Genomic DNA, 22,972 nt, shown 5'->3' on the forward strand with positions numbered 1-22,972 from the left:
TTGGAAGGCTGAGGCGGAAGGATCGCCAGATCCCAGCGGGTCGAGGCTGCGGTGGCCGGGAGCGGCCACTGCACTCCAGTCTGGGCGACAGAGTGAAACTCCAACTCAAAAAAATAAAAATAAAAAAATAAAATAAAATAAAATAAAACTGGAAATCACTCAAATGCTCAACAAAAGTGGAATAAATACATAGTGGTATAATCATGTGATAAAATATTACATGTCAATGAGTTTAAATAAGCTTTGGATACATGCAACTGTGAGTGAATCTCATTAACCTGATATTGAGGGAAATAAGCCAGACATAAAAGAGTACAGACTGTCTTATTTTATTTGTGTAAAGTTCAAAATCAAGGCAAACTAATCTTTGGTATTGGAAGTCTGGTTATTGGTTTTCTCTGGGAAGGTGAGAGAGGTTGTGATCGTAAAGGGGACTGAGGGGGTTGCTGGAGGGTGTGTCATACTATTTCTTGATCTGGGTGTGGGTATGTTCACTTTGTGATGCTTTACCAAGCTGTATACTTGATATACTTTTCTAAATCTAAAGATTTTTATTTTAAATATTTCAAGATAATTTCTGAGTCAGTTAACCCATGATAATTTCAAAAAAGACGCTACATCACTAAGATGGGATTAAAGATCTTCTAGTTATCTGGGAGAAACTGAGGCTAGAGGACACTTACATCTGCTTTACTGCTGGAGCCCTGGGAGGTGGTGAACTCAAAGGGGTTCCCTGGGATATATAGAACAAGAAAAATAAGGTGGAGTGGGTAGCTGAGATCTTCAGAGGAGAGAAACCCTGGGGAGGCCTCCCGTGGCCCTGGAGTGGGTCACAGCTAGGCCAAAGTTTCTAGGCCCAGGGGGAGGATATTGAGTTTGCTGAGCAATAGGGTCCTTTCAGGCTCATCCCTAGTAGTCACAGTGTCTAGGGCAGGAACACAAATAGAGGCCCACCTACCATATGTTTAAATATTTAGAAGTTATAAGTCTAACCACTATCAATCAAATAACATATGTTTTATGTTCCTGCTTGACAAACATGCGTTTGTAATGATCCTGAAGGCCAGAATGAACTTTGAGAGTTCCACATTTTTTTTTAAAAGCAGGATTTCTTGAGAGGACAGAAAAACTCCCACAGTGGGAGGGGACCTGAAGGGGTTGCCCAGAATTCCACACTTGTACATAATGGTAGTGGGGAGTCAATACTCAATCCCCAGTCCCCAGTCTGTGGCCCATCCCCCTTTCCCTCTAACCCTAGCACATATATGGACACCCCTGCCCATGTGTCCAAGCTTCATCCATGTCCTTGTAAACAGCTTCTCAACACGAGAGGCACAGTTTGCTCTTGGGAGGACTACTTGGTGAAAAGGCCTACACCAACTCTGAAAATAGGCTCAGGGTATTGTTTTTTTTGGTTTTGTTTTGTTTTTTGAGTAGGAGTCTCACTCTGTAGCCCAGGCAGTGGCACGCTCACAGCTACCACAGCCTTGACCTGTGGGCTCAGGTGATCCTTCTGCCTCAGTCTTCCAAGTAGCTAGAACTACAGGCATGCACCACCACACCCAGCTAAGTTTTTGATTAATTGTGGAAATGAGGTCTCACCAAGTTGCCCAGACTGGTCTCGAACCCGTGGACTCAGGCAATCCTCTTACCTTGGCCTCCCAAAGTGCTGGGATTATAGGTGTGAGTCACTGCTCCTGGCCTAGGCTCAGTATTACTTACAGGGAATAACGAAATCTTGGCTATCCATAATGTGTTCTCAAAGGGGTACAGGCTGGGGTTCTAGATGGGCACTGCCAGTGGAGGCCCAGAGTGGGGGACCTATAAAACGTGAGGCCCAGTAGGGGCCCCTAACTGGGTGTAAGGATAGTATGGGTCCTTGTGACAATGAGGGAATGTCTCAACAGAAATTGGAACGGACTGTAGAGCTATGATATAGGACTTTGGATGTCTCAGCAGACACTAATATGGAGAGGTGATCGGGCCTGAAGACCGCACAGGAGTGGACATTCGTGCACATGTCTGTGTAAGAGAGGACTCCAAGGATCAGATGTCCTCTCAGGCTACCCCACTCTATTCAGTGCTATGAGTCCTTGAAAACTTCCCAGAAATGGAGCTGGGAGTGGTGACTCATGCCTATAATCCCAGCACTTTTGGGAGGCAGAAGTGAGAGGATTGCCTGAGGCCGTGGGTTCAAGACTAGCCTGGGCAACTTGGTGAGACCTCATCTCTACAATAAATTTAAAAATTAGCTAAGCGTGATGGCACATGCCTGTGGCTCCAGCTACTTGAAAGGCCGAGGCGGAAGGATCACTGAGCCCAGCAGGTTAAGGTTGCGGTGGCCATGAGTGTGCCACTGCATTCTGCCTGGACGACAGGGTGAGACTCTGAAAATATAAACACAGAAACTTCCCTGAAATGAAGTGACACCTTGGGGAAGAACTAAAGAGGAAGAAGAAGAGAAGCTTCCTCTGAAGTGATTGAGTTTACCATGAATTTATTGGCAAACTGCAGCTAGAGAGGGAAATTCACTTCAGAGATAAAAAATCAAATTTACTTTTTGATTGTGTGCAATTGTGTGCACTGGAAATTCATACTCAGTACACATTTTAGTGGTGCTGCTTAGGCACACTTTGGTTTTAAGAGTCATCTACCTTTTTGAACACCCTGATTCATGGTTCATGTCCTTCTCATCTCAGAAACAGGGGAAGTTCAGCAGTCTTGTTGACTAGAATGTGGTGGTCAGCTGTGAGAGACTATGGAGAAAGAGAGAGGAGGGGAGACCATGATTATGTAAATTACAAACCACCCAAGGGCTATTTTAACTAGCAGTTCACTTGGTGAGCTCAGAACATGATTTTGCTATCAAAATGTATGAACTCTATCAAAAATTTCCAGGACATACACCCGGGATTTTTTTTGAAAGTGGATAATATGAAACAAAACAATGCCAAAGGAAGCGTTATGTTGCTATGTGCTAGTATTGCACTAGTCAGTTACAATAATTAAAATAGGATGTAACTGGCACATTGAAGCAGCTTGATGAAACAGAGCATAAAACCCAGGAAAATATTCTGGCCAATATTATCTGTGCTGTGCAATAAGGAATGCTGTTCAAGTCAGTGTGGAAGGATAGCTTTGGGGCAAAAACATACCACAATATATTCAGAATGGAATAAAAAGTAAATGTAAACAATAAGCCATAAAAAAAATTGAAATAAAATAGAAGTAAATAACTTTAGGATTTTAGTTTGAGATAGCTTTTGTGAAAATAGCAACAGTCAATGTTGTTTATAATAACAAACAAATTGGATATAACTGAATTCTCTAATAACTATAACTAGATAAACATATTATGGTACATCAATTCTATAAATTCCTGACATGGGAAGATTTTTAAAGTGACAACGTTAATTTAGAAATAAGCAATCCAGCCGGGCTCGGTGGCTCAGTCTGTAATCCCGCGCCTTGGGAGGTTGAGGTGAGTGGATTGCCTGAGCCCACGGGTTTGAGACCCACCTGGACAACTTGGCGAGACCTCATCTCTACAATAAATCAAAAAATTAGCCGGGTGTGGTAGTGCGCGCCCGTAGTTCCAGCTACTTGGAAGGCTGAGGCAGAAGGATCGCTGGAGCCCAGCCAGTCAAGGCTGCAGTGGCCGGGAGCGTCCACTGCACTCCAGTCTGGGTGACAGAGTGAGGCTCCAACTCAAAAATAAAAAATAAAAATAAAAATAAGCAATCAAATAATATGTCCAGTTTAGTCTTACAATATGGAAAAAAAGCATAGATGCTTAGAAAAAAGTTTAGAATGTTAGTTAACATTGTGGTTTTCTCTGAATGGTGAATTTATTTTACCTTTTGTGTTCTTCTGTGTTTTTAAGATTTTCTTACGGAATCGCCTCAGAAAACTCAAAATATCCATAGGTGACTTCTCTTACTAAGCAATGGTTACTACTTTAAAAATGTAATGGATGCATTTTATGCATAAAAGCCAAAAAAAGCAGAAATGACCCAAATATCCTTCAATTGGTGAATGGATAAACAAAATATGGTACATCCATACAGTGGAATACTATTCATAAATAAACAGGAATGATACATATTACAGCATGAATGAACCTCAAAAATGAGCCAGACACAACATTCCATACATTGTATGATTGTATTTATGTGAACTATCCAGAGAAGGCAAATCTATAGAGACAGAAAATAGATTACTAGCCTGCAGCTAGAGATGGGAATAAGGGTTAATGTAGTTGGGCAAGAGATTTTATTGGGGTGTTGGAAATGCTCGGAAACTGGATTATACTGATGATTGCACAACTCAATACTAAGATTCACTGGATCTTAAGAACACTTAAAATTGAGTGAATATTACGAAATGTAAATCATACCTCAATAAAGTCGTTTTTAAAAACCTTAATGGAGAATTTGGTGAAAGTTCAGAGACTAAAAGGCTTAGAGGTTTTGTTTTTTCTGTTTACTAAAAGGAAGAAGAGGAAAGACTGATTGAGATTTTACAACTTCAGAAGTAGAGATTCCAGCTTTAAATACTGTAGTGTCTGTTTTGGAGGGTGGGTCCCTTGTAGTACAACCTTTCCTTGCTAGGTTAGTGTTCTAGGAATCCATCAGCCTCAGTGTACCAGCTAGCATTGTTGTGAGAGGCCGTGTTCAGCTTCAGTGAATTTTTTCTTTTGAGATTCTTTTAACGTTTGCCCTTTTTATGATGAGTGATTTACCAGCTCATTTCCCCACACCACTCTGAGTGTTCAGCAGTTTTTGACCAAAAACAGCAATGACCCCTGTGCCCCACCCTTCCTATGCACCAGATCTTGCCCTGAGGACTACTCCGACTCCATGAAAAAAATCTTCCAAGAGAAACTTTTTGCTGACGTGTGGAAGAGGTGAAACAAAAAACAGCAGAAGCATTAAAAGGCATCGAAATTGACAAGTTCAAAAAGTATCTTGTGCAGTGGAAAAAGCATCTCAACAGGTATATTGCATCAAATCAAATGGAGAGTAATTTGAAGATGACTGAAGGTTTTAAATTTTATTTCAAAAAATGATACTGAAGAAGTTTAAACATGTAAGAATATATACACAATTTTTTATAACATCCTGTTTTTCTGGGTCCCCCCTTGTATTTAGAGGGATATACCACCGCATTCTTAATGCCGGGGAGAAACCCTATCTAGATTTAGACACAGATCAGCGATCCTGTTGCTCTGATCGACTGGGTTCCTGGAGCAGAGAAACCACAGCTTGGCCTTGAGTATTAATGTTTCCACCAACTGACTGGGTCACCCTCCTGAATCACTGTGTTTCTCTAGGTTTCAGTGTCATCTGCTAAAAAAAAAAGCGGGTTGTTCTAAATGATTTTTATAGTTTTGTCCAGCTGTAGAATGATTTTCCTTGGCATTCACCACTCTTGACGATTTGCTCCAGACCCCTTTCCCATCCTCTTGCTTGTTGCTTCAGTTCCTGTCTCCAGATAAGGTGACTGCATTCCACCCCATTTATCCATACTTTTTCTCCCCAGGGCCTTTGTTCAGGCCCCAGACCTTCTTATCAGAAATGAGACTTTTCTAATTTTCCCACCTCCAATTATTTCTCTATCTCTGGATCTCTCTGATATTAATTTGTACACTCTGGTTTGTTTGTTTGTTTTTTAACTGCTCTTCCATTTATCGATCACTACATTATAAACCTCCCAAAAACCTACTGACTTAAACAACAGCCATTTTATTATGCTCATAATTTTGTGAAGTGGGAATTAGGTCAGGCATGGTGGTGATGGCGTGTCTGTCTGTGATAACTGGGCCCTCTGCTGGGTTGGTGCTAATGACTGAGGTGGCTGGGATGGGGACATGAGCCTGAAGCCTGGTTTCTGGCTGTCGGCTAGATTCCTTTGTTCTTCTCCATGTAGCATCTCCCCCCATCCCAGTGTTGACCTGCTGGGCTCAGGCGATCCTTCTGCCTCAGCCTTCCAAGTAGCCAGAACTATAGGCACATGCTACCATACCCGGCTAATTTTCTGATAGAGAAGAGGTCTCATCCAAGTGGCCCAGGCCGGTCTCGAACCCCTGAGCTCAGGCAGTCCTCTTGCCTTGGCCTCCCAAAGTGCTGGGATTATAGGTTTGAGCCACTGTGCCTGGCCTCTCTCTTTCTTGAGTTGGGGCCTCTCTCCAAGGACAGAAACACATGGTTTATAGACAACAGGCAGAAGTCAGGATTAGCTCAGGGGTCCCAGTCCTGCCAGCCCTTTACTAGCCATGGGACTTGGGGCAATCATTTAACTTTCCTGTGTCCATATTGCCTCATCTACACATGAGTGGTGATGGCGTTGATATAACAGCACTTTCCTCATAGAACTGATATGGGGATGAAATAATGATATTGTTTGCAAATCACTTAAAAAAAAAAAAAGCTACAAGTCTTTTTTGTTTTTTAAACAAGCAACCAGCTATTATTGTTGTTGAATTAATTTATACCACCAGGTTATCATGCTTTGGGGGCAGTGTTGCCCAGAGGAAATGGAAGAATGCAAGCACTGTTTCTTCCTTTTTCCTTTTTCTTTTTCTCTTTCTCTATTTCTTTTGCCCAGGTTGGAGTGCAGTGGGTTACTCATAGCTCACCACAGCTTCGACCTCCTGGGCTCAAGCAATCCTCCCGCTTCAGCCTCCCAAGCAGTTGGGACTACAGGTGTGAGCTACTGCTCCTCACATTCTCTGAAATGAAAAAATATGTATTTAATAAACTTTGATGATGAAGGCAACTGGCTCTATGGTGCTCACTCAGGCACTTTCCTGTTGGCTAGAGACATCTGAAGTCAGGAAGACCTAGGTTAAATTCTTTTGTTTCAGCAAGTCTTCTATAAAGAGAGAATATACTTAATTGGCTATGAATTACAATAAAAAAATCACAACCGAAAGCCTATGAAATACTGAAACGACCGGAAAAACACATGTAAGGAAACAAACCTATTTTAAAAATTCATCAAAAAATTGATGTGAAACAAAGAAAATATCAATGTAGGAAAAAAGGCATAAGTAAAGGGAAGTATGAATGAACATTCACTGAGATGCAAAAACCAGAGTGGAGAATGGAGCAAAAAGCAAAAGGAAAGACTGGAAAAAGGACCCAAAGCTGTGTTTTGATTATATACAACTGACAATAGCATAAATACTAGCTGCATTTTAAACATTAGGGTATCTTGTTGAAAAGATTTTTTTCTTATTTGCCAAAAAAAAAAAAAAAAGCAACTAGTGTGAACTCTTCTGTGAAAACAATATAAAGCAAGTCTATTATACTATTTTAACTTTACAGAGAAGTGCCTGTAATGAGTTTACAATACATATAATCAACAGAAATAGTTTCAAATTGCAGAAGGACCAAGTTTTCTCCTTTGAGCTTATAGTTTTGTTGATTTTCTTTTCCCCACAAGATTGACTTTCTTTGGGGTGGCTGCAATAGTCAAAAGGCATTCAAGAAGACAGAGAGCTCTGGCAGTGGATTTGTAAAGTCATGCATCACTAACAGTGGGGACACGGTCTGATTACACATTGGGTGATTCCATCGTTGTGTGAACATCATGGAATGTACTTAGACAATCCTAGAAGATACAGCCTCCTGCACACCTAGGCTAGATGGAATCACCTTTTGCTCATAAGCAACAAACCTGTACAGCATGATACTGTCCTGAATACTGTAGGCAATTGTAACACAATGGTAAGTATTTGTGTATCTAAATATACCTAAACACAGAAAAGATACAGTAAAAATACAGTATTGTAACCTTATGGGACAATTGTCATATGTGCAGTCCATTGTTGACAGAAAAGTCTTTCTGTGGTCCATGACTGTACAGGTAAACTCACAGCTTTAAGACCCCCTGTTAGGCCAGGTGCAGTGGCTTGTGCTTGTAATCCCAAGCACTTTGGGGGGCAGAGGTGAGAGAATTGCCTGAGCCCAGAGATTTGAGACCGGCCTGGACAACTTGGCGAGACCTCGTCTCTACAATAAACCAAGAAATTAGCTGGGTGTGGTGGTATGTGCCTGTAGTTCTGGCTACTTGGAAGGCTGAGGTGGAAGGATTGCCTGAGCCCAATAGGTTGAGGTTGCAGTGGTCATGAGTGTGCCACTACACTTCAGCCTGGGTGACAGAGTAAGACTCTGATTCAAAACAACAACAACAAAAGTCCCTTGTTGAAGAAAGTCCAGGAAATGATACTTCAGATAAATCAAGAAGAAGGCTATAAAGTTACTTCGGGAAATTTATTTTTATTTTTTTAGAGACAGGATCTTAGTCTGTTATCTGGGCTGGAGTACAATGGTGCAATCATAGCCCACTGTAACCTTGAACTCCTGGGCTCAAGTGATCCTCCTGCCTCAGCCTCCCAGTAGTTGAGAATATAGGCATGAGTCACCACACTAAGCTGGAAATTTTATTTATTTATAGATTAGAAAATATAGTTTATTTAGAAAGTAAATTAGAGAGAGAGAGAGGATTCACCTCCCCAAGGTAGGGAAGGGAGCCAAAGCTTAGGAAAACATGACAGCCATAGCTCAGAGAACACATGGCCAGACCATCGCTTAGCAAGGTACTGGCTGGAGTTTTAATATTGAGAGGAAGGTCAGCATTCCAGTCTATTTGGAAGGACAGATCTGTAGCACAGATGGTGTCTTAGACTGAGACTCCCGGAAACAGACTCTGAGGAAAGGTGAGTACAGATAGTTTAAGGTTAATGCTCTTGGAGATACACCTAGAAGAAGAGGGAAGTGGGACTGGACATTTCAGTTGCGACCAAGACCTCTGCCATTTCTACAGGGAGTTCTGGACCTGAGATTACTTCTTCTTCTCCTTCTCCTTCCTCCTTCCTCTTCCTCCTTTCTCCTCCTCTCTCCTCTTCCTCCTTCTCTCTCCTCCTCCTTCTTCTTCTTCTTCAGCATTTAATAGCCTTTGCAGAGTTGTATCATATTAAATAATTAATTTTAAAAGAGCACTATTAGCCTACTGGAGGGGGGTAACTTTGAACAAGGCAGTTCTCTTCAGCTAAGGGCAATGTCCTATGAAAAACACAAGTGTGAGTCAGCAGCAGCCTACTTCTCAGCATCCAGTCTTCTGATTGTGGTCTAGGCATACACAGATTCTCCTTTTTACTGAGATACCACATAAAGTGCGCAAATCTTAATATATGGTTCTATGGGTTTTACATATGCATAAACCCATGTAATCTCCATCCAAGTCAACATTTAAATCAAATTTTTAGCATCCAGCAGACTATCTATGTCCCCTCCTAGTCAATAACCATTCCCACAAAGGTAGCCACTATTGTCACATCTATGACCACCCATACACTCATTTTTCCTGCTTTTGCATTTCATATACATGGAAACATCTACCATGCATTCTTCCAGGTCTTGCTTTTTTGACTTAACATGCTTAACATGATTAATGTTGTTACGTATGGCAGTAATTCACTCTTACTGCTGTGTAGCAATATTGAGTGAATACGCCACAATTTGCCCATTCTACTCTTGATGAGCATTTGAATTATATCGTTTTGACTGTGATGAATAATGCATCATGAACACTCTTGTACATGTCTCTTGATGGGCCATTACCTCAATTCTGTTATATATCAAAAAGAAAAATTTCAGAGTGTTAGGGCATACATATGTTTAGTTTTAGTAGATATTGCCAAATAATTTTTCAAGGTACTTATTCCAATTTACAATCCTACCACAATCTTTGAAGCCAAAAGGAGTGTATTTAAATAATTTCTACCTAAGGGACTAAAAACATGTTCACTTGAAATCAAGGAAAATATTAGTTAGGTTAAGGATAACTCGACTATAAGAAGTTTTTAAAAATTAAGATTAAAAATTGAAGCAGTTATCCTCCATGGATATTGTAAATACTTTCTCCAGTAGTTTTGCAGGAGTGTAAAGAATGTTAAGCAGTTCCTCAAGAGGTGGGCCAAGGTCAGGTTCCCTAGAAGCAGACCCTGAGGGATTTTGATGCATGTGATCTATTGAGGGAAGGTTCTCTGGAGAAACCTATTATAGAAGAAATGAAAGCGGATGAGGAAAAGGAGAGAAAGCCAAGGAAAGAGGCGGGTTTGGGGGAAAATCTAGCCTTGGCTTGTTCTAGAAACTCTGGAGCATAAACCACACCACAGAGTCACCTTCCCACTGAGGTGATCACTCTTTGTGGTTGTGGGACTGGGAGAGGAGGATGGTGGTGGTAGTGGTGGTAATTACTTCCTAGAGTCTTCCATCAATCCAGAGTGGTTCTCAACCATGGGCAATTTTATCCTGTAGGGGACATTTGGCAAAGTCTGGAGACAGTTATGATTGTTACACTAGGAAGACTGGTACTGGTATTGCAAGATTAGAGGACAGGGGTTCTGCTAAACACCCTGCAATGCACAAGACAGTCTCTCTTTTTTTTGGTTACTTTTGAGTCGGAGTCTCACTCTGTCGCCCAGGCTGGAGAGCAGTGGCACACTCATGGCCACCGCAGCCTCGACCTGCTGGGCTTAACTGATCCCTCTGCCTTAGCCTTCCTAGTCAATAACCATTCCCATGATGGTAATCACTATTCTCACATCTATGAGCACCCATACACTCATTTTACTTGCTTTTGAATTGGCAGTAATTCACTCTTCCCGGTAGCTTGAACTACAGGCGTGCGCCGCCACGACCAGCTAATTTTTTGATTTATTGTAGCGATGAGGTCTTGCCATGTTGCTCAGGCTGGTCTTGAACCCTTGAGCTCAGGCAGTCCTCTCGCTTTGGCCTCCCAAAGTGCTGGGATTACAGACATGAGCCACTGCACCCAACCCAAGACTGCCTCTTACAACAAATAATTAGCCAGCTCATGATATTGAGAAGGAGAAACCCTGGCTAGGGCTACTCTGTGGAGAAGTGATCAGTGGCAAGCCATTAAAGACTTTCACAGCTAGTGACAGGCTCCAAGTTCCATAAAAGGCACCTGGGCAGGGTATCAAAACAGTGCCCTTTGCAGGTGTCTTTTAAAAATATGATGTTAAACAACGAAGGAAACTTGAAATGCTGTTCAGTTAGCATTCATATGTGATCTGGCATTTCATTTAATGGAAAGGAACTAGCGTCCTGTAATATGTGTTGCTAAGCCCTTAGGTACATTGCTCAGAAATGTTATAAAAAATCACTTTGATGTCAGTTGTAGCTACTTTGGATCTTCTTCAGAGCTTTATTGATCTTGTGTAAAATTGGAATTGGACTAAATCCTACCTGAAATATCTATTACCGTGCTACATAACTGCTAACAATGTGCTCCTTAACAAGTTTAGTTCTAACAACTGTAACTTAAATGGACTAAAGGATTAAGGCAAAAACCAAAAATTGTTGCACTTAAATCTAAAGGGGATTGAAAACCACTGAAAATATTACCAGTGTCAGACTCATGGTCTGCCTAGTCTATAACCTGTTTGGACCATCCCTTAAACTTCTTTTATAGTCCTGTATAAATCTGTCAGTTATTCATGAATTTATCCAAGCCCTCTTAGAAGCAGTTTACGGGGGCACCTAAAAAACCCCAGAATTACCTTTTGTAGTGCAGGCTTCCTCTACTAGGTAAGCATTTTGGGTTCCATCGGCATCAGTGTACCAACTAGTGTTGTTGTGACAGGCTGCCTTCAGGTTCAGTGAATTTTTTTTGAAGATTCTTTTAATGATTTTTTTTTGTGCCCATTTCATGATGAGTAATTTACGAGCATGCCCCACCCTCCATATTTACCCAGTCTCACCCTGAGTGACTTTTGTTTCCCCAGATGAAAAAAGTCCTCAAAGGGAAATGTTTTGCTGATGTGGAAGAGGAGAAACAAAAAACTGCAGAAGCGCTAAAGGCATCAAAATTGATGAGTCTAAAAACAGTTTTGAGTAGTGGAAAAAGGCATCTTCATAGGTGTATTGCATCAAATGTAGAATACTTTGAAGGTGACTGAAGTCGAAACATGTAAGAATAAATACACAATTTTTAATAAATAAATCCAAGGTTTTTGGTCCCCCCCTTCATATAGTTTGGAATTGCAAAACTTGGGATATCTAGTCCCTTTGCATTTACTACTGTTGTACAAAAGGATATATTTTTTTCAAACTTCAAAATGTGTTATCTGGTTCATATTCTTTTTTTTCTTCTTCTTCTTTAAAAGAAGAAGATACCCTTTTGGGGTATTTTTAATCATTTTCGTTAAAATAATATTGCCTTTTATATTTGCCTATATATAATTTTACTAAAGAGCTTCTTTCTTTCTTTTTTTTAAACTAGTTCTTATTCTAATTTTTGTATTTTTATACTGGTTTTGTGATCTATGCTTATAATCCCAGTATCAGTTTCACTTTTTTCCTCTTTCAAAATGAATCATTACACATTCAGTTCTGTTTTTAGAATCACAACACTAATACTAATAACTAAGAAGGGTACAATTATAGATAAACATATTTATGCCAGGCACAGTGGCTCATGCCTGTAATCCCAACATTTTGGCAGGTGGAAGTGAGAGGATTGCCTGAGTCCAGGGGTTCAAGACCAGCCTGGGCAACTGGTGAGACCTGGTCTCTACAATACATCAAAATATTAGCTGGGCATGGTGGTGCCCATCTATAGTTCCAGCTACTTGGAAGACTGAGGCAGAAGGATTGCCTGAGCCCAACAGGTTGAGGTTACGATGGCCATGAGCATGCCACTACACTCCAGCCTGGGCAACAGAGTGAGACTCCAATTCAAATAAACAAAAAAACCCACAACAAACCCCCCCCCCCCATATTTTTGGGATTTTTTTGCTTTTATAAATTTTTTATTTTAAAGAAGTGGGGTACAATTCAGGGTTAGGTATACAAATGTTCATTATGCAGGTACCCTTGTTGATGAGGTGTGCCGCCCCCCTCCTCTGGCAGATTTCCACTTCTGCCAATCTCGCCTCCTCCCACCCCTCCCAGCAGTTTCCTGCTACTGCCAATCCTTTTCTTATAGTCTTATGATAATTGTTCAAGGTCCACTTATGAGTGAGTACATGTGACACTCAGTTCTTTGTTTCTGTAATAGATCACTCAGTATTATAGACCCTAAGTCCATCTAAGTTGCTGGAAAGTTCATAATTTTGTCCTTCTTTATGGCTGAGTAATAATCAATCATGTATATGTACCACATTATTTTTTATCCAGTCCTCTTTCGATGGGCAGCATGGTTGGTTCCATGCTTTTGCTACTGTGAACAATGCTGCAATAAACTTATGTGTTTCACAGAGTTATTTGAGTTCCTCTGGGTATATTCCCAATAGGGGGATTGTGGGGTCATATGGAAGGTCGATTTTTAGGAATTGCCACACTGTTTTCCACAGAGGCTGTATATTAGTTTACACTCCCATCAACAGTGTAGAAGTGTTCCCTTTTCACTGCATCCTCTCCAGCATCTGTTGTTTTTAGAGTTATTGATGATGGCCATCCTGACTGAAGTTAGGTAGTATCTCAGTGTAGGTATAATTTGTATTTATTTGATGACTAGTGAGGCTGAGCATTTTTTCATGTATCTGTTGGCTGCTCATATGTCTTCTCTTGAGAAGTGCCTATTCATATCTTTTGCCCACTTTGTAATGGGGCTGTTTTTTTTTCTTTTCAGCATGTTTGAGTTCCTTATAGATTCTAGATATTAGGCCTTTGTCATCCATACAGCTGGCAAATATTTTTTCCCTATCTGTGGGCTATCTCCCTGCTTTCTTGATAGTTTCTTTGGCTTTGTAGAAGCTTGTCAGTTTGATGAGGTCCCACGTGTCTATCTTATCTCTTATGGCATGGGCACTTGGGGTTTTGATTAGGAATGGGTTGCCACTTCCAATTTCCATAAGGGTGTCTCCTGCATTTTCTAAGGTTCTTATAGTTTGAGGTTTTCTGTTTAGATCTGTAATCCATTTAGAGTTGATTTTTTGGTGATAGATAAGGGTCCTGTTTTAATCTTTTGCATATGGTCAGCCGGTTTCCCCAGCACTACTTACCAAATAGGTTCTCCTCTCACCAGTGGTTGGTGGTGAAGGCTTTGTCGAAGATGAGTTGGTTGAGAATTTGAGGTTTTGCTTCTGGAATCTCTATTCTGTTCCATTGTTCTATATGCCTGTTCTTGTACCAATACCAGGTTAAAGCCCATATTTTTGACAAAAAGATGTAGTCAAATGGGAATATTGTAATGCTATATTAAGTGAAGAAAGTAAAATATAGAGTCATCATTTTTGTTTAAAAATCTGTTCCTACACTTTTATGAATAGAAGTCTGAAAGATGTATACCAAAATTATACCTGTGGGTAAGGTGCAGTTTGCAAGTTATGTGTAAGATTGCACCACCTCCAGAAAATGGTTTGGAGAATAAATTAGAGCTATAAATAACTTATTCAAGAAGCTATTTTCCAGCATAGGTTAAGACTGTCCTTTGAGATAACATTGTCTTAATTGCCTATATGCATGCCACCTTCTGGAAACAAGGAGTATTTCACTAAAAGGCTTTTCTAACAATAGAATTTGGTAATAAAGCTGAAACTGGAATTGTTTATAAAAACCATTTTACTTTTTAATTTTTAAAATTAGAGTCTCACTCTGTTGCTGAGGCTGGAGTGCAGTGGCACACTCATGGCCACCACAGCCTCAACCTGCTGGGCTCAGGTGATCCTTCCACCTCAGCCTCTCAAGTAGCTGGATCTACAGGTGTGTGCCACCATGCCTGGCTAATTTTTTGATTTATTGTAGAGACGAGGTCTTACCAAATTCACCAGGCTAGTCTCGAAACCCTGGACTCAGGCAATCCTTTCACCTCGGCTTCCCAAAGTGCTGGGATTACAGGCTTGAGCCACCGCACCTGGCCTTAATTTTTTTTTTTTAATTTTTTGAGTCAGAGTCTCACTCTGTCACTCAGGCTGGAATGCAGTGGCACGCTCATGGCCACTGCAGCCTCGCCCTATAGGCTCAGGTGATTCTTCCACCTCAGCCTTCCAAGTAGCTGGAACTACAGGTGTGTGCCACTGTGCCTCGCTAATTTTTTGATTCATTATAAGAGACAAAGTCTCACCAAGTTGCCCAGGCTGGTCTCGAACCCCTGGAATCGGGCAATCCTCTCAACTCTGCCTTCCCAAGTTCTGGGATTACAGACATGAGCTACCACATCTGGCCTAAAAACCATTTTTTTTTTTTTGAGTTGGAGTCTCACTCTGTCACCCAAGCTGGAGTGCAGTGGCACGCTGCCGGCCACTGCAGCCTCAACCTACTGGGCTCCAGCGATCCTTCCACTCAGCCTTCCAAGTAGCCAGAACTACAGGCGCACACTACCACGCCCAGCTAGTTTTTTTGATTTATTGTAGAGACAAGGCCTCGCCAAGTTGCCCAGGTGGGTCGCGAACCCACGGGCTCAGGCAGTCCACTCACCTCGGCCTCCCAAAGTGCTGGGATTACAGGTTGAGCCACCGAGTCCGGTCAAAAAACCATTTTTAATTTATCATTTATCATTTAATTTTGAACATTATGGACCATAATCAGGTTTGTTAGACCAGAAGAGGGACCAATTTAATGCAATCGCAGATGATGGGTTACATACTTGTTCTAAATAAGTTGTTCACGAAAATAATCTATTTTTAAAATAGTAAAAGGTCATCCAAAAGTAAGCCTTAGTATAATGGAAAAATTAAAATTCTGTAACATTTGAATGTGCAAAAAATGATGAAAAATTTCATTACTATTTTTTCCTCTGTAAACTAGAGCTAATGTGAAATGTTAAAAGGTCTTCATTCTCAAACAGTGTCTGTATTCAATAATAGGAGCTCAATTTGAACTATTAATCAATATAGCTATGTCTCAAAAATGAACCCAGGGAGAAAAAATACGTTGCTAATTACATTTATAGTGTGATAATGCACCCACATTAAATGGGTCTAAACATAAAGTAACAGGGTACATAGAAATAGTTGTAGAAATATAAAAGGGTCTGCAGTGATAGCTAGAAACATCCCTTTGGGGAAACAGGAAAGAGATTCAAAGTTGCATGGCAGTCAAAGGGAATTACACAATTTTTAAAAAGAGAATAAATTTGTAACTTGCATAATTTATCACTAATTAGAAATGCAAAAATAAATAGAATGATTGCTTGCAAAAACAAAAACAAAAACTCCAAAACAATACAACCTTGTTATATAGTTGCAACTATAAGTATTTTGTGATAGAGCAGATGCAATATATATTTCTTATAAATAACAGCAGCACTGAACAATATAGTTTTTTTTTCTGTGTTGGAATTGTGTGTATGTGTGTGTGTGTTGCCAAACATATAATAAAGTATCCAGAAAATACACAGCTCTAGTTTGTAAAGTGCTTTCAATTAGAGATTCCTCATGGATAGCATAGCTTGTTTCTGTTAATTCTCTTCATTAATAATTTAAAAATATTAATGCTTGTGACCTACAGGAATGAGGTCCCATGGTAGATGTAAAGATTCTTTCTAGATAGCTAATTTGGAATAATTTAGTCAAAGGCCTATCTCAAGGGACCTTTTGAGGACTTTACTAATTCCAGCTTGGCATCAATTCATTGTCAATATTGAGTGCCTATTATTTGTAAGGCTCAGTCTGGTCTAAAGCAGGCAGGCTTGGCCTCAATGTGAAACAAAGGGAGTAAACAAAACAAAAGTCAACTCTGTAGTCTAGAGCCTGGGCCTAGGAATCAGTTTTAATTCCTATTGCACCACTTATTAGCTATGCAATCTTGTGCAAGCCAAGGGAATATATAATGGCTACTTCATAGAACTGTCAGGAGGGGAAAATAGTTATAAAGGGTTTGCTGTAGTGGTGTCACATAGTAAGTATTCAATTAATATTAGCTCTTGTTAATACTTTTTTCTGAGTCCTAATTAAGTTTCAAGACCATTTCTTTCCTTAGAATCATAAAAAAGAGAAGGCTGTAAAGGCTTTTGAATTTATGAGTATCTCATTATCTCCACTGTCCTAGGAGATGACTTTCATCCCTTTACCACTGATATGTAAAACCAGGAATTAAATACCACAATTGGACCATTCTAATTATTAGTGGAATAACAGGAACTAAAATGAGAGGGAAGGTCAAGGGAATATGTAAGAGAAGAGAGAGACTAGTGAGGGAGGCACTGGGAGAGCATTTGGAGCACAGACTACAGGGAGAAAATACAGGGAGGAGAAGTAAGAAAAAAAGAGAAAGGACAAGTGTAATGAGAAAAGTGAAAAAAGGAAAGAGAGAGAATATAGAAGGACTGAAATTTGTAAATGCAGGCACTGACACGATTTGAGTTAAACGTTCTGCATTCGGATCATTGTAAAATGAATGATTATAAGCCATATTGCTTAACCTCTCTGAGCCCAGTTTTCTTGGGCATTTGTAGTGCAGATTAGTTAAGATTAATGGATGGACTCCATGTTAATGAGAAAACTCTACTCAAATAAGGGGTTAAGAAAGGGAGAGAATGCTGCAGAAAAATAGAAGCGGGGCGAGGAGGGCAAGGAAGTGAGGGCGGGGCAAAGGAAAAGGAGGAGGAGAAGTAGAGAGAGGAGGAGAGGGGAAATGTTGACAAGACAGGAGAGAACTAAAGAAAACTACAGTAATGGTAACGCTGTGACGACTGCAGCGACTGCTCCAACACATCGAGCGTTGACAACTTGTCAGGTACCATTGTTCGAGTTCTACATGCATAATTTCATGTCATCCTCACAGCATCTCTATGGGTCTAGCTTCTAGTATTATCCTCATTTTATAGGAGAGATACCTGAAGCAGAGAGCAGATACCTGGCTGAGGTGAGAGAGGTTTTGTAACTTTCCCAAAGTTTTACAAGCTGGAAAGTGGAGGTCGGGAAGGATTCAAACGCACGTCTGTCTGCCTGCAAAGCCAGTGTTGTTAAAAATCACTGCTAAGAACCCCAGAAGAGGCTTGATGGTATAAGGTAGACTCCTGTTCCGGTTCTTCCCGGTCATCCCCCAGTTCTACTCCTGGGTCCAAGAACCTATTCGCCACGCCCTTACCCTTCCCGGCAGTCTGGAAGGCTCCTCCTCTCTCCCTACAGCGTCTCATCTCCAAGGCGATGGCGTGGGGCGGGACTTCCTGCCTTACGCGCGAGCACTTCCGCCTCGAACCGGAAGCGCCGAGGCTAGTAGAGCAGTTCCCGGCGCGTGGTGACTTCTCCAAGCGTTTGAGTGGCTGAACCGCGGCGGCGGTGAGAGAGAGTGGCCCCGGCGCTTGCGTCCTGCTCAGCGATGCTGACCCCCGCGTTCGACCTCAGCCAGGACGCGGACTTCCTGACTGTCGCCATCCGCGTGCCCTACGCCCGCGTCTCCGAGTTCGATGTCTACTTCGAGGGGGCCGACTTCAAGTTCTACGCCAAGCCGTACTTTCTCAGGCGAGTTCCAGTGCCTGGCCGTAGGCGGGGGCGAATTCGGGGGATTCATGCGTTAGATCACTGGTTTGGAGGGAGGGTGAGAAATCGGGGGAGCAGTTCTTCATTTAACGACCGGCTTTTCTCGAGATTTCCACAGCTTATTTTGGTCCCGAGGAAGTGACCTCTTCCAGGCGTGCGTTCTAGATGTTGCTAAAGCCCATCCCTTCTTAAACTTGCTCACATCCCTCGTTAAAGAGATTGCAGAAACACTTAAAAACGTGGCGTTTGGACAGTGTCCCTCTTTCAGGTTCTGTCCTGTCGCCCTGGTTCTCGTCCCTTCCTGACTTATTTTTTCCTTTCACTCCGCACTCGATCTCCCAGCCTCTCCCCTGCCAGGCACTGCGCGCTCTGACATCCTCGATGACTCCCCAGCCGATCCGTCCTTTTGACTTTTCCCAGTCCACCTCTTGGCTGCTTGGTCCTTGCTTCCTGAAATTCTCACCTTCCTTGTCCCACCCAACAGCAAACTAGCCTAGTTCTCCTGCTCCCTGCTGGATGCTGCCTCTTGGTTTGGTTTTTCTCCTTAAGTGTGGTTTCCCCCAGGTCTCGGTGAGGGGCTGTCAGCCCTTGTCTGTTTATAGAATTTTCTCCTTGCAGAACCATAACAATGACAGTAGCTGACACTGATCTCCTTTAGTGTGGTGACCAAACAAGGTTGTTAAGTGCTCTATGTGCGTTATCTTACTTAACTTTGATAGCCATTCTCGAAGATAGGCACTATTAGCCCCATTCAACAGGAGCTGTAGATTATTCTGCCAGATTGGTCTTCCTAAAATATGGCTGATAGCTTGTCCTCCCCAATCTGTCTAGGTAAAGCCCATCCTACTCATCTTTCTCAAGTGTAGCTCCAGCCTACCTTTTGTGATACAAACCTTCCCCTCCAGTCAAGCTAGTTCAGTCACTGTGCCTGGACCAGTTTTACTCATATTTCCAACATACCCACTTGAATATGTGGTTTCTATATTCACTTGTGGTTTCTATATTCACTTATAGTTTCTATATTCACTTATCCTCTTTATTTATTGCACCTTGTGGTTTCTATATTCACTTATCCTCTTAATTTATTTATTGGGCTTCATTGTTGAGGTTACTGTGCCCAACAAGACAAAGTCCTGCCCTCATGTAGTTTAGTGGGGAGAGAAAAACAATGAATTGATGGGGAGAGAAAAGCAATGAACTAACAATGTAAATACGAATTATGGTAAGTGCTATGAAGAGAAAGAAATGCACTGATATAGAATAAAAAGAGGCCCAAATTTATATATAGTGGTCTGGAAAAGCTTTTCTGAGGAGGGGATATTTAAATGAAGACATGAGGAATAGAAAGATGATGATTATGGTGGCAGCAAACGTTTATTGAATTTTTCCTCCAGGTTGGTCCTTTACGTGGATTATCTCATGTGATTTGTTATCCCATTGCTGTGGACTGAATATTTGTGTTCTCTCCTTCAAATTCACATGTTGAAGCCCTAATTCCACATAGTGCCACTTCTGCTTTATTGTATTGATCTAAACGGGTCCAGAGCCCACTGAATTTTAAGAAAAGGGGACATAGACACCATGGTTGAAAAGAGTGATGTGATATGGACAGTCTTTGAAAATACAATTTGCAGCCTGGCATGGTGGCTCACGCCTGTAATCCCAGCACTCTGGGAGGCTGAGGTGAAAGGATTGCTTGAGCCCAGGGGTTCAAGACCTGGGCAACTTGGCGAGACCTCATCTCTAAAATAAATCAAGAAATTAGCCAGGCATGGTGGCATGCGCCTGTGCTTCCAGCTACTTGGAAGGCTGAGGTGGGATAGCCTGAGCCCAGCAGTTGAGGCTGCGGTGGCTGTGAGCATGCCACTGCACTTCAGCCTGGGTGACATGAGACTCCTACTCAAAACAAAACAAGCAAACAAAAAATACAGTTCACTACAGTATAGCAAAGATGAATAAAACCCGGTCTCCTTTCCTTGAGGAGTTGAGAGTCTAGCCAGGGAGCCAGATCTGTAAGCAAATAGGATTTCCTCTGCACTAAGAATTAAACTTTATGCTTATAAGAGTTTAGGAGAAGGGAGTTGGGAATAAAATAGCTCATATTTTCTGAATCCTCACCTGTTGTGCCAGTACTAAGCTCTTGGCATTATTTCATTCTCATTGTAACTCTCAGATTGGTACTATGATTCTTGAAGTTACCTTGTCCAAAGAAAGTTACACAACTGGTAATTGGCAGAGCTAGGACTTGATTCAGATTCTGACACTAAAGCTAGAGTTTATAACCATTAAAACAGACTTTTTCCATAAACTGAGACCTTGTTCTGAGCTTAGAAGGATATTGGTTCTGAAAATGCATTGTAGCCAGAGGAAACATTAGGATCACAGGCCCTGGGCCTTTTGGGGTGTGCCAAATACTTTTGTTTTTAATTATATTTAGTAGGAAGCAAGAGGAAGGGACATGGGAAGAAAGGACACTCTAATTTCAAGTTTGAAGTGATGTGGAGTGAGCCTGATATGTCCTACTGATGAGTTTAAAATATCTAGGCAGCAACAAGCAGCCATAGAAGCTTTTTCAAATAGAAAAGTGACAATCAGATTTTTGTCTAAGAAAAATTCTCTTGGGGCCTCAGTGGAAGATTGAACCAGGGTAAGACTGGAGACAGGGAAATCACTTCATTTCCTTTAGTATCTAAGAGGGGGAAAATCGTCATATAATAATAATGAAATTGGAGATACATTTTTGTTTTCTGCATTTTTTTAAAATAGTAATTAGCTCAATATAAGCAATTGGTTTTGTGTTTCTTTATTGTTTCCTATTTTCTTTTTTTGGAAGCCAATTAGTATACTTTTATTGGGCACTTGCTGTGTCAGGCACCAGGTATATAAATAACTCTTATTCATTAAGAAGGGGGGAGTAGCCGGGCTCGGTGGCTCAGCCTGTAATCCCAACGCGTTGGGAGGCTGAGGTGAGTGGATCACCTGAGCCTACGGGTTCGAGACCCACCTGGGCAACTTGGCGAGACCTCGGCTCTACAATAAATCAAAAATTAGCTGGGCGTGGTAGCGTGCGCCTGTAGTTCTGGCTACTTGGAAGGCTGAGGCGGAAGGATCGCCGGAGCCCAGCAGGTCGAGGCTGCAGTGGGTGGGAGCGTGGCCGGGAGCGTGCCACTGCACTCCAGTCTGGGTGACAGAGTGAGACTCTAACTCAAAAAAAAAAAAAAAAGAAAGAAAGAAAGGGGGAGTACAGATTGAGTACCTAACAGAAATTTCAGATTTTTTCAAATTTTGGAATATTTGCATATATTGGGGATGGAACCCAAGTGTAAGCATGAAATTCATTTATGTTTCATATATACCTTATACATATAGCCTGAAGGTAGTTTTATATAATATTTTAATGATTTTGAGCATGAAACAAAGTTTTGACTGCAAGCTGTCACATGAAGTCAGGTGTGGAGTTTCCCACTTGTGTCATGTTGTTGCTCAAAAAGTTTCAGCATTTGGAGCATATCGGTTATCAGATTTTCAGATTAGGAATGCTCAACCTGTACTATAACAATAGCGATAACTGATATTTATCGTGACTTTTCTTTTCCAGCATCTGTTTTATTGGTGCTTGGCAGTATTCAAATAGAAAGATGAGTTATCTCCAATTTCTACTTTCTTAGTTGGGGAAATAATCCAAGTTATTGGTGGCTCACACTTATAATCCCAGCACTTTGGGCGACTGAGATGGGAGGATTGCTTGAGCTCAGGAGTTCAAGACCAACTTGGGCAACATAGCAAGGCCTCTTCTTTGTAGAAAACAAAAAAAGGATTAGCCAGGTATGGTAGCGTGTGCCTGTAGTCCTGGCTACTTGGAAGGTGGAGGTGGGAGGATCTCTAGAGCTCAAGAATTTGAGGCTGCAGTGAGCTACGATCACGCCACTACAATCCAGCCTGAGCAACCGAGTGATTCCCAGACTAAAAAAGAAAGAATCTAGGTAATTTAGTTTGTTAAAATGTGAAAGAAATGCTGACTAATCTCCCTTTTAAATGGGTGGTGGAGTTTTGGTGGATAAGTATATACCGTTATTGATGGTCACTTATGTTATATTGCAATTTAAGGCCTTAAGGAACTCTTGTGTTAAATCTGCAGATTAACCCTTCCTGGAAGAATTGTAGAAAATGGAAGCGAGCAAGGGTCCTATGATGCAGATAAAGGTATTGCCTGTGGAATTTTTTTGCCCCTTTGGATTCTTCAAGTTAGAGTGTCTATATAATAATCTTTCAAGATACTATGGGAATCTTTAGATGTCTTGCAAGTACAATCTGTTCTCACACTCTTGTGTTTCTTAATGTTCAATGCCTGTTCTTCATGGATTTTCTGGCAATTACAGTTTCCTCAGTCCTTTAAATTATTTCACAATATTTTTCAAAGTAAAGTTAAATTAGTTAAATACAGCCGGGCTCGGTGGCTCAGCCTGTAATCCCGCGCCTTTGGGAGGCTGAGGTGAGTGGATTGCCTGAACCCGC

The 22,972-nt window shown here is 41.3% G+C and overlaps 1 protein-coding gene across 2 annotated transcripts in view; it reads left to right on the top strand.

The window, feature by feature from the left end:
- Positions 1 to 18,153: 18,153 nt before the first annotated feature.
- SHQ1 (SHQ1, H/ACA ribonucleoprotein assembly factor) overlaps positions 18,154 to 22,972 on the top strand; it is a 109,852-nt gene continuing 105,033 nt past the window's right edge. For both annotated transcript variants that reach the window (XM_021717636.1, XM_008068215.2), the window contains exons 1-2: positions 18,154 to 18,439; positions 22,596 to 22,660. In XM_021717636.1, coding sequence (XP_021573311.1) covers positions 18,297 to 18,439; positions 22,596 to 22,660 — 208 coding nt within the window. In that variant the 5' untranslated portion in view covers positions 18,154 to 18,296. The remainder of the gene's footprint in view (positions 18,440 to 22,595; positions 22,661 to 22,972) is intronic.

The sequence above is a fragment of the Carlito syrichta genome, unplaced genomic scaffold (genome assembly GCF_000164805.1).
Source record: "Carlito syrichta isolate Samal-C Ts95f unplaced genomic scaffold, Tarsius_syrichta-2.0.1 Scaffold309895, whole genome shotgun sequence".
Lineage (NCBI taxonomy): Eukaryota > Metazoa > Chordata > Mammalia > Primates > Tarsiidae > Carlito > Carlito syrichta.